The 11,732-nt window shown below is 49.8% G+C and overlaps 1 protein-coding gene across 1 annotated transcript; it reads left to right on the top strand.

Annotated features, from left to right (window-relative positions):
- Positions 1 to 748: 748 nt before the first annotated feature.
- Positions 749 to 10,734, top strand: TRIM25 (tripartite motif containing 25). The gene is made up of 8 exons (XM_057368818.1): positions 749 to 1,430; positions 1,556 to 1,651; positions 2,078 to 2,311; positions 2,772 to 2,928; positions 3,535 to 3,612; positions 6,047 to 6,073; positions 6,417 to 6,521; positions 7,181 to 10,734. The coding sequence occupies exons 1-8, from the start codon at positions 819 to 821 to the stop codon at positions 7,711 to 7,713; spliced, it is 1,842 nt and encodes a 613-aa protein (XP_057224801.1). The 5' UTR covers positions 749 to 818; the 3' UTR covers positions 7,714 to 10,734.
- The last annotated feature ends 998 nt before the right edge of the window (positions 10,735 to 11,732 follow it).

Raw genomic sequence — 11,732 nt, 5'->3', positions numbered from 1 at the left:
GACAAGTCCATGTTATCTGTGCAACACAGGTTTACATTGATTGTCCAGATTTAATTTAATCTTTGAGGAAGCATATTCTGTTGAGGTGGTTTCCACATTCACAATACGGTAACCTGTGTGCTTTAAAAACATTGMACTGACATCAGCTGCTGCAAACCGATGATTTTAAGGTCCTTTCCAACCCAAAGCGCTCCATGAGTCCGTAGGATCTCCAACAGCCGGGTTACCCATAGCTCGGAGCAGTTGGGCCAGTATTCGGGGGGATTTGGRGTTCGCCCCATCCCTGAGCCCCGAGCGGAGCCTGCGGTGACCGGACCGCGCTGGGCTGGCCCGAGKTCCCGTGTGCCGGGGGCCGGCCGGGAGCGGGGCCGGCAGCGCGGGTGGGCACCGCACCCCAAATGCCCCGCTGCGATTCGGAATCAACCCCGAGGCCCCGGGCACCTCCGGGTGACGCTGCCCCGACCCCCGGCTCGGAGCCCCCAGCCCGGCCGCTACCCCCGGTGGGGGGGCACTGAGCTCATCCCGAGGGTCCCGTCCCCGCCCCGGGGGTCTTATCTCCTTCCCCAGGGTCCCGTCCCCACCCCGAGGGTCCCATCCCCGGGGGTCCCGTCCCCTCCCCGAGGGTCCCGTCCCTTCCGCGGGGCTGGCCAGCTCCCAACACGGGCGGGAGCCGCAGGATCCATCCCCCGGCTGMCGCCCCTCCCGTCGGGGCGGGGACGGGACGCGTAATTTTCCGGAAAGCCCCGGTCATAGTTTCGTTTCTCGAAGCTCAGTTTTGCTTCTGCTCTCGGAGTAGTTGCGGAGTYGCGGACGGAGCGATGGCAGCGCTGGAGTCCGAGTCGGGCCTGTCGGGGCTGGAGGAGGAGCTCACCTGCTCCATCTGCCTCTGCCTCTTTAGCAGCCCTGTGACGATGCCCTGCGGGCACAACTTCTGCGCCTCCTGCCTGGAGCTCASCTGGGCCGGGCTCTCGGAGGGCTTCAGCTGCCCGCAGTGCCGGGCCACCTTCGCGGGCCGCCCGCAGCTGCAGAAGAACACGGTGCTGTGCCGGGTGGTGGAGCAGCTCCAGGGCCACGCCGGGGCCAAGGGCGAGGAGGAGGAGGATGAGGATGGGGAGGCGGCGGGGTCCTGGGCGGGGGAGCCCCCGGTGCTGTGTGACAGCTGCCGGGAGGTGCCGGCCGAGCAGACCTGCCTGACCTGCACCGCGTCCTTCTGCGCCGAGCACCTGCGGCCGCACCGCGACAGCCCCGCTTTCCGCGACCACCAGCTCTGCCCGCCGCTGCGCGACCTGCAGCAGCGCAAGTGCCCCCAGCACAACAGGCTCTTCGAGTTCTACTGCGACAAGCACGGAGCCTGCATCTGCTCCCTCTGCCTGCTCGGGCACAAGCTGTGCCCCACCAGCCCCCTGGAGGAGGCAAAAGCCGCTGCCCAGGTGAGCAACCGGGACTGGGCGGGGGTGGCTGGTGCCAAAGCACCAAATGCTCATAAAAGGTATTAAAAACTGAGAGCAGACATGACAACTGCCTCTCTCAAATGTTTTCTGGTCTCTTGTTGCAGTCGCTGCTGAAGAAGAAACTTGTGGAGCTGCATAATCAGAGTGAAAGAACTGCCCGGGCAATGAGCACGGTGAAAACGAACCAGAACCATTCTGCTGTAAGTGGGTGACTGTTCCAAGTGCTCTCAGGTTGCCTGGCATCCTTTGGCCACTGCGCGGTGTGGGTGATTGTATCCTTGTGACAGCGGCTGCGGTACTGAGGCTGCATCGGCAGCAGAAGCTGTTATTAGGAAGGAAYAGGAAAGAGTTTTGGCAGGGCCAGGCAGCTTCGTGGGAGATGGGAGTGAACACTGTGCAAGGTTTTATACCCTCACGGGAGGGTGGCACTGAGAATGGGCCCCATTCCTTGTGAGTGAAGGAGTTTTCTTTCCAAAGCACTTAGAAATGCACAGCTCTTCTCTTGCCTGTTTCAAGGAAGAGAAGCCCACATGTTCCTCGGATGTTATTGTGTAGTAGCACTGAGAATATTTGGTTCACAAACCGTTCTTCTGAAACCAGTGTCTGTCTGCTCTTGTCTGCTCCAGGAGACAGCTTCAAGAAAGAAGGAACTCATCAGCAATGAGTTTTCAGAAATTAAAGCTATGATTGAAGAAAGAGAGAACGAGATCATGAAAGCAATTACAGAGGAAGAAAAGAGAGTTTGGAATAAGTTTGATTATATTTACGGTGTTCTGGGATCTAAGAAGAAGGAAGTTGAGTCTCTCAAAGATCAGATTGAGATGGCACTGACTGAAGGTGATGACGTTCTGTTTTTGAAGGTAATGTGTCGCTTAAATGTGAATCCAATTCTTGGTTCTAGAATGCAGAATGACAAAAACCYTGTGGTCGTCCTGCTCTCCAGAGACTTCCAGTCAAACGGCAGTGCAGTGCTGTGTAAGACCAAGATGGACTGATAAATACACAAATAAAAGTGAAAGAATGCTGAAGGGGGGTGTGGCAAGTRCCCCAGTGTGGCACTGCCTCTGCCCCAGGCAGAAGGGTTACTGGGCAAGAGTCACCTCCAGGGGTGTGGCTGCTCTGGTGGAGCTTCCTTGTTGTTTTGGGTACCAGTGGGAATTGAGGCACCTGAGCTGCTGTTGGAATTTTGCCATCAGCTGTGTCTGACTGTGGCCCTAGCTCCCTTGAATTTGAGATAAATGCGCAAAGCCCACACCGTTTAAAGTAACTTGGTTGTGTTTTTCTCTGTGTGCTACAAAAGGTGGTCCTTTGTCGTTTCAGAGAGCAGCAGCCCTGCAACGAAAGTCAACAAAAGAGGCTTTCGTTCCTGTCGTTGAAATGGACCAAAATGTGATGCATTCCACTTACCAGTCTGCCATCAGCATTAAAGAAATAGTGAAAAATTCAGTCATTCAGAGTAGGGAGAAAAAAGAAGAAGGTACTGTATCACTGGGGAAATTGCTATTTTCTACTYTTACTTTGAGCTAAAATGATGGATCTTTGCTCTCCAAATATAATTTTAAAAAAGAATGCAGCAAATACAGTTAGTTAATATAAATTGTGACTTCCAGTCTCTGCAGTGCTTCATTTCCACATAAAAAAAACATTACAGTCTGGGCTAAATTAGGAGACAAAACATGCCAGTGTCTGTTTCCTGTTATCTGTACTTGGATAAACTGATGAGTATCATGATACTAMACCCTTCTGGCACAGCCCAGCCCTTCTTCCTAGAGTAATTTATGGTGTTATTATGTAGCAGGGTTAGATGTGGATTTGAGGRGAGATTTGAGAGGCCTCAGAGTGGCAGGACTCTGGTTACCCTGCTGTAAAGGTGCTGATTGTGTCAGGGTGTGGAACAAAGCTCTGCTTACCAGGTTAAGCCAAATTATCTTTTGGACTGGGGCACGGGCATGCAGTTCCCATCCCTGCCAAATATCACCTCAGTTCTGTTCACGTAACTGAAAGATAAGATGGAAAAATATTGTCTCTAATGCATGATGGTTCCTGATCATACAAACCRTAATGTAAATTATCACCATTGCAGCCAAACCTGTGAAAATGAAGGCCCCTCCAGTGGCTCATCCAAACAAAATCTCTGCTGGAAAAAAGCCTCACGGACCACGTAAGTACTAAAGAACATCATCCTCTCCTAACTATGGCTTTGCTATGAAATCAGAGTTGAAGCAGTTACCCAAGTGCTGTTTGCCGTGGTGAGGATGCAGGGGTAAGCTGCAGTGAGCACTTTGGCACAGGACAAGGAGGGTGCTTTGGGACATTTGGGGATGGAGAGCACCGAGCTGCACAGGAACAGGCGTGCATCAGCCTTTAGGAGTATCCATGTGGGCTGCTGAGAGAGACCTTATTCATGCCTCAACATATGTTCCACGAGGTAAAAAATGGCTTCTGGGAGTAGTGTGCTTGCAGGGAGCCTCGWYCCTCGGGAGGTTTCGCCTGGCAGTCAGTCACGGGAGAGACAGCTTTCCCCACTGCTCTGCAAGCACTCTGSCCCCATTGCTGGTGGGGCACATGCCCGGATGCCCGGGAAAAAAGCGCACGGGAAATAGGAGGGCGAGGTGTATAAAAGCAGCTAACTGCGACACAGTGGAGGYCATTTTCCTTTGGAATTCTTGGAAGGAGCAGGGACCCGCCTGGAGGGTCACCTTGGCCTCCCCCCGCTCCCTCGCTWTTCCTTTTCTTCCTGTGGTCCTGCCTTCCCTGTCCGCACCTGTCCTGTCCGCGTGCTGTTTCGCCGCTTCCTCAAGGCAGCTCAACCCTGCCACAACCTCGTGTTTGCTGTCTTCTCGACAAAGCCGAGAACCTCCGCCTGCAACAGCCCGCAGCAGCCAGCCCACCCACAGCCGTGTGTCCGGCAGTGCCCACATCAGCCAGCCCGCCAAGATCCGTGTGTCCGGCAGTGCCCACAGCCGTGTGTTTAGTGGTGCCCGCAGCCCCAGCCTGGCCGCAGCCCCAGCCGTTTGTCCGGCGGTGCCCACAGCAGCGATCCCGCCCACAGCCGTGTGTCCGGCGGTGCCCGCAGCAGCCAGCCCGCCCGCCCATAGCCGTGTGTCCGGCAGTGCCCACAATAGCCAGCCCGCCCAAAGCCGTGTGTCCGGCAGTGCCCACAGCAGCCAGCCCGCCCATAGCCGTGTGTCCGGCAGTGCCCACAGCAGCCAGCCCGCCAAGATCCGTGTGTCCGGTGGTGCCCACAGCAGCCAGACCGCCCGCCCATAGCCGTGTGTCCGGCACTGCCCGCAGCCCCAGCCTACCCACAGCAGCCGCAGCTATCTCACGAGTGTGCCCGTAGCCACGGCATCGTGTTCTCCGCCGATGGGAGGGACACGCAGCCGCTGCTGTTTGGAAATCGCGCCCAGCCGCCTCAGGAGCCGCGCAGGCTCCTCTGGGTTCGCAGCTCACACGCTCCTTCTGCCGAGCTGACATCCACGGGCTGCCCGGAGTACAGCAGTAACAATCTGTCTGCTATTCTGTCTCTCTCCGTTTCTCTTTTTCCCCCTTTGTTCCCTTTTCTATCCCCGCTTGGTAGGAAGTKGYWGGAACACTTGCCCTTCTTTATCAATAAACAGTTCTCAGATATAATATTGCCGCGTTTGCGCTTTATTTTTTGTCCAAGAAATCTATTAAAAGATTAATAGACTCCCTCTTTCCAAGCGGGACGGGATAGCTGCAAAGCAAAGCAGAGCCTCCCCACCCTCTGGTTCTTGCAGGTTGTTTTCTTTTTTTTTTTTTTTTAGATTTGTACTAAACACCTTTTGGCTTGTTTGCTAGATTTGGATGTTTGAGTTCTGCTTATGATCTGTTCATGTTCTGTGTTTTTTCTTCCTCCCTCACATCTACCAAGAGAAAAGCATTCCTCAGGCTCCCACTTCGCATAAGGAGACAGATACCAGTAAGTGGTGATTAAAGGAACCTTACTCCAGCATTTTTCTGGCCACAACCTGCCTGCAGTCTGGGGCTGGGRTGATGGAGGAGTCTTCGTGGGAGGTTACACTGGGACCTTTCGGTTTTGTCCAGATACCAGAATTAACGGGCATTGTAGCCTGTTTGGAAGATTTTCCATGTTTTCACTTCGAAGTAAATGCAAGTGTTAAAAAACAACTTCTGTTACTTCCACAGAGCTCTTGGCACATGGTCCGGTGCTGGGGTGGAGCAGTCAGGGGGTTGTGCTGGGGAAGCTGCCCTGGAATGGAGCTGCAGCTGCTGTTGCTGCACTGACAGCTCTGCTGTAAAAAGGAAAGAAATAGTCAGCATTCCTCATGGGAGCAGGAGCATTCCACATGCCTGAGCACACTGCTCCTGGAGGGGAGATCGAGCTTCTTCCAGGGTTTTGACCCTGTGAAACGGGAAGCAAATGGAAGGCTGTGCAGCTTTCCAGTGTGGGGGTATTGGTACATGGCTTCACCATGTTGGACTATCAGCTCTCTGCTGCTGCAGTTTCAGAAGAGCCATGGTGATGATGTTACTGCTGACATTGTCTTTGCCAGTGACTTTTGTCTCCCAGTAGAACTCACAGTTTACTTTTCTCTTTTCCCCCCCTCCAGAAGAGAAAAAGAAAGCTGCTAAAGTTGGTGAGTTTAAASTTTCATCATGCCTATTCTAATTTTCATTGACTGCTCTTAAAATGGTGATTAAAATACCATAAAAAATAMGGTGGTCATTAGTGTTGGTGTTCTGAGCAAAAGTTCAGCTCTTGCTCTGAGAAGGCTTTTGCTGGCCACTGAGAGAAATTGTCCAGAGTGGGATTTTCAAAACCTGACATGACAGTGAACAGCCTGAACTAACACTGAAGTTGACCCTGCATGGGCAGGAGGCTAAACCAGATCAGCTCCACCCTGGGTGTGTCTGTGTTGGTGTTAAACATATGAAGTCGCTTTCCACCTGGCCAAACTCTCTTTTCTTCTGTTGACACAGCTCCAAACAGCACCCCAGCCACCCCAGCTGCTGCTGCTGCTGCTGCTGAAAATAAAGAGCTCCTGGACAGCTTCCTGAAGAAACCCAGAGAGGAGTTCTTGCAGTGTAAGACAYCCAACTTTACACTCCTTAAAAATGAACTTTCTGCTCTTATTGCACTGGTATTACGTGTCCTCTGTGGTTACCTAACAAAAATACTTCTGAGGGGGTTTCATTTGCTTAATAGGTTGCTACAAATGAAGGAAATTTCTGGAGAAAAAGGGGGCAGGTGGTTTCTAAGTGATTCTTTTGCCAGAAAAATCGAATTCAACTTCAGCATTCATGTATCTTTATGAAGATAAAGGAAGTTTTTTTAGGTAGCTTTGGTTTCCCTCAAAATGACAGCTGTAGGGTATAGCCTGGAAACACAGTGAAATGCACTGGAATCTTTTTTAACAAAATGCAGGTTTTTACATGAGGATGGCTTGTTAAGATGCAATTCAACATAGCATGCCTTTTGCTGCTGGATCAGCAATCCCCTCCTTTGCCAGGGTGTATTTGGGTGGCCAAGGGATCCTGTGGGGCTGTAGGGAGAAAGAAAACTTGCCCTCTCTCTGCCTCCTGTGTAATGCAGAGCTGCAGTTGGACCCAGCAGCTTTTCCTGTGGCTGTAAGAACTGAGGAGAGCAGAGCTGGGAGATAAACATGGAACAAATGCTGAGGTGGGACAGGATAAATAAAAGCACTTTGTTCTTCAGTACCTCCACACAATTTCTGTCGTTGCAGATGCTGCCCACATCACGCTGGATTTCAACACAGCCCACAACACCATGGTTCTGTCTGACAACTACACCAGGATGTCCATCTCAGACACCTTCATGGGTCACAAGTCCCACCCCCAGCGCTTCGTTGATTTTCGCCAGGTTCTGGGCTTCCAGTGCTTCAAGAGAGGCGTGCACTACTGGGAGGTGGAGCTGCAGCAGAACAGCTTCTGTGCCATCGGTGTCTGCTACGGCAGCATGGAGCGCCAGGGCCCCGAGAGCCGCCTGGGCAGGAACAGCAARTCCTGGTGCATCGAGCGCCTCAACTCCAAAATATCATCCTGGCACAACGATGTTGAGAAGTGTTTGCCCAACTCAAAGGCTACCAAGATCGGGGTGCTGCTCCACTGCGAGGGGGGCTTTGTGATCTTCACGGCGGTGGGGGAGAAGCACAGCCTGATCTATAAATTCAAAGCCCAGTTCACCGAGGCCTTGTACCCGGCCTTCTGGCTGTTTTCTAGAGATGCTGTTCTCTCTCTCTCTCAAATGAAACAGTAAGGTGTTGTATCTCACTTGTATCTTTAGTTGACTTACAGTGCATGTAATCTGTCTCAAAGATTGATTGTTTGATGCAAAAATCATCATCTCAGTTAAGCAGTTTGAGAAATCTGCCAGTTCTTTCATCTGAATTGCTAAAGCCTTTAGGTAGTGATTYAGCAAAATGTTGGTGATGGTAAAAACTACAATGGTAGTAGTAAAAACTACAATTCTGATTGCCTTAAAATCGAAATCATGACATGAAACCTTGTGAAATGTCATCAGTGGCTGCTGTGGTTTGCTGTAAWGRAGCCACAGAATTAATGTGYTCCACTGGTAACAATAACCCCTTCSAGAAAGAAACARGAAATTCAGGGCCCAGGCTTTGAGGGAGGTTCACTGTTGCCTTTTTTCCCTTGCACAGACTGTTGTCCATTCAGGGGTTCTCGGTGTGTAATTCCATGAGATGCTACAGAAAGAGCTGTTGAAATCAGTAAGTTCAGGTCTTATGGCTCTGAGTTATAAAAGCCAAAAWGATAAATCTCATCACAATGGAACTGCAGAGGCTTCTAGAATTAATGGGGAAGAAATGGTGCTAGAATCACCAGGAAACAGCCTCAGCCCAGACACTGGGAATACACCAGAGAGTTTGCAGGAAGACATCCTGCAGAGCAATGGTGTGCATCCTGTGGTGAAGATGATGGGATGAAGCATTCTGTGTCATYTTCTGACCCAGACCATGCTTCACATCTTCACACTGAAGCTCTTCAGTGCTGGGTTTTTTGGTGTGTGCTGAGGAGTTCTGGGGGTGCATTCTTGGTCTCAGGGTCTCCTGTCATAAAGCTTTTCCTCTTTATGGGGTGGGATATTCTCTGCTGGTGTATCTTCAGCTTGAAGCAGGGACTCCTGTTGTAAAGCTTTTCCTCTTTTTGGGGATATTTTGGGGTGAGATATTCTCTGCTGGTGTATCTTTTGTTGTTCAGGTGGTAGAAACGGGATTTCTTGCATGTTTCTGGGACTACAGTTTGAGGAGTCTCAGAGTGCAAGWACCTGGGAAATGCTGATTCCTCTGTGTATGAAGCCTGTGGGCAGACAGGATTTGACAYACAGGGAATGAGCACAAAGGAGAATATACACCCATTCCCCCTGGGATGGAATTTTTAATTCTCTTGGTGTTCTTTGGGTTCTGGTACGTCTTCTGGAATTCTCACCAGGTACAGAGAAATCTGTACTGACCACTTCAGAATGAACTCTAGGCAATCAAGGTATTTGGATCTCATTGGGCCTGTATCCTGTTGGTTCCTCTGRACTTACTGTGCCAGCTCTTACTCCTTGTAGCCCATGGGAAGCTCACACGAGAGCCYTCCTGGGCTTGGATTTGTTAAACTCCCCTTACAGGGCTTGGTGAAATAGAACACCAGGCCACTGCTGGCAGTTTGGCAGGGAATTGTTAGAAGGCTTAAAAGAACCTCTCTGACCACATTCCACATTGGCCAAAGTGCTTTGGAGAGAGGCTCTCAGGAATTCAGGCTTGGTGTCCTGTTTTCACTTGGTTTTTAAACTCCAAGTGCTTTGTCAAGGATAGCACAAGTCTGATTTCTTCCAGTTCTTTGGTCAGAATAAGATGTGGAATTGTTGGTGGATCTCAAAGTGCCATGGCTGTCTTTGGAGCAGTTCTGCTCTCCAAAGGGTCTCCTCTTTCCAAAGCACAGCCGGCACTAAAGCTCCCAACCTGAGCAGAACCCTTCAAAAGGTGCAGATGAGGATGTGTCCTGATGGCAGCCAATACTGAATGACAAATGGGGTTTTCTGCCCTCCCAGTTTTTCAGGAGTGAAAGGTGAGAGCAGTTCCCTCTGGGAAATCATTTCTGTGCTTGGCTGTGTCCCAGGGCTGCGGATCCACTTGTCAGGGTGCTGCAGGAGTGCTCTGTCCCTCCATCGAGGGCAAAAACTCCAGCAGCCCGTGCAGTGGGGAAAGTGCCCATCCTCTGCTCCTYGCTKCTTGACTTTAAAGAGGTGTCAGTGSTGAGTCTGTGAGCTTCTGTAGCCACGGCCTGGAGTGACACCCAAACAAAGCAAAAAGCAGCTTTTGTTCTGCCTCGTTGGGTACAGAGGGATTCCTGCCATGGGACATCGGGGTGAGGTGTCCTGGATAACCAGGCAGTGAATCAGGCCTTCTGCTGGGCTCCTGATCCTCTGTTTTGCTTTCTGTTGTGCTATAAATGACTAGAAGTCATAGAATGAAGTTCTGTTAATTCAGAATTTACAGAATCWGAGAATATTCTGGGGTTGGAGCGGACTGCAAGGATCACTGAGTCCAACCCTTAGGTAAATGTCCTATATGGGGATGGAATTKGTGACCTTGGCATTACCAGAACCAATCTCTGGGTTTCTGAAAAATATTGTTTGGGTTAGCTTCGGATATCTTGGATATATAGGTGTATTAGTATGATATAACATTAGGAAAAATATTAGTTAGAGCACGATAAATGATCATTTAAAAACCTTTTAAACACAACTGAAACGGTTTTACTTGGGTACCTATCAGAGCTGCACTGGTTTTAAACAAAGACATATATAGAAGCATAATKTTAAACTGTAATTCTCTTTTTAGTATTACAAAGAATGCAATTTCGTCTAGAGAAAGAATTAATTCTGGTGTTAATGACCCCATGAGCAAGTGGGTTGATTTGCATTTTAACATACAGGTGAGAGTAAATTGAGAAAGAGTCGCTGAATGAAAATAAACAAATGTTTAAATTTAATCTTTTCTTCAATGAAAGGCATTTTTCTTCAGTAATACAGTGTATTTAGAAAAGGAATGCTTCTGTAGTTACAAACCTGTGGATTATAGTGATACATCAGCCCTGCATTTTGATCTGTATCAGCTGTGTTATTGTCTGTAGCTGTGCCAGCCACATCCCTGCCAGGGCCACCACCACAGATTTTGTGCCACCTGGTCCATGTGCCTGAATGGTGATAGTTTAAATTCAATAAATATTCAATAAATATTCATGGTTAACCCTGACTCTGAATGTTCTGTTCTGTGCTCGTGGTCAAAGCAGTGAGGGAGGCAGAAKTGAAGACACAACAGAGTACAAAGAACAGGGGTTTTAGTGCATCACTGGGTTATAGGGGAGCTRGGGAAGGGGAAAGCACAGCTGGGGTTTGTTCTGAACTGCCTCCTTCCCCTGAACTACACCCCCGTTATCAGTATTTGCATCCTCACTGAGGGTCAGGGGAACATCCTGAGCAGTAAACAAAACTGGAGGCCTTTTTGGGTGAGCAAAACCATGGTCATGAGCTGGAGGAAGATGGACAATTAAGGACAGAGTGTGGGATTGCTTGAAGAAGCTTTAGGTGAGATCCAGCATGTCTGAGGAACAGCTGGAAGCAGCAATGGGTGATGATTCCTGCTATAACCCAGTGAAATCAAACTGAGCAGGGTGTGGATGCAAGCTGCTGCCTCCCAGCATGGCCAGGGGAAAACAACACAGCAGGGACCTGCTCTGGTGCCTCCACAGATTTAAACATCAGCCATGAAACCAGTTAAATATTTCCCTTTCCACTTCAAGGTCTCCAARAGAGCTGGGCTGCTGAAGGTTTTTGGGGAATAAACTCTGAAGAGTTCAGAGGTGTTGCTTGATCAGTGGGACAGGTACAACAAAAACTGTGGAGAGGAAAAATCCTCATCTTTGCTCCTCATCCCAGGATGTCCCTGGGATTAGGAGGTCACTTAGGTCTGCTCAGTTTCCAAAGACAGACAAAGAGGGATTTTAAGCCTCTGTGAACTTGACTATGACTACAACCAGGGTTTTGAGCAGGTGCTGAGGCCCCAGGGAAGTCAGCATCATACTCATGCAAGGTCTGTTTTCTTCCTTGCTAATGACATTTCCTCTTGATTTAGCTTTGTGCTCACTTTTTCACAGCAAAAAGAACAACTGACTTAGATTCCAAATTGTACTCTGTGAACATAYGTAAACAATTAATCAGGACATTTCCTATTTTAATAAAATTGCATTTGATTAGTGTTTAACAGA

This window comes from Malurus melanocephalus, unplaced genomic scaffold (assembly GCF_030028575.1).
Source record: "Malurus melanocephalus ecotype Western Australia unplaced genomic scaffold, MMel_1.1 scaffold_98, whole genome shotgun sequence".
Lineage (NCBI taxonomy): Eukaryota > Metazoa > Chordata > Aves > Passeriformes > Maluridae > Malurus > Malurus melanocephalus.
Note: the sequence above shows the minus strand (reverse complement) of the source record. Positions and strands in the feature narration are given on the sequence as shown.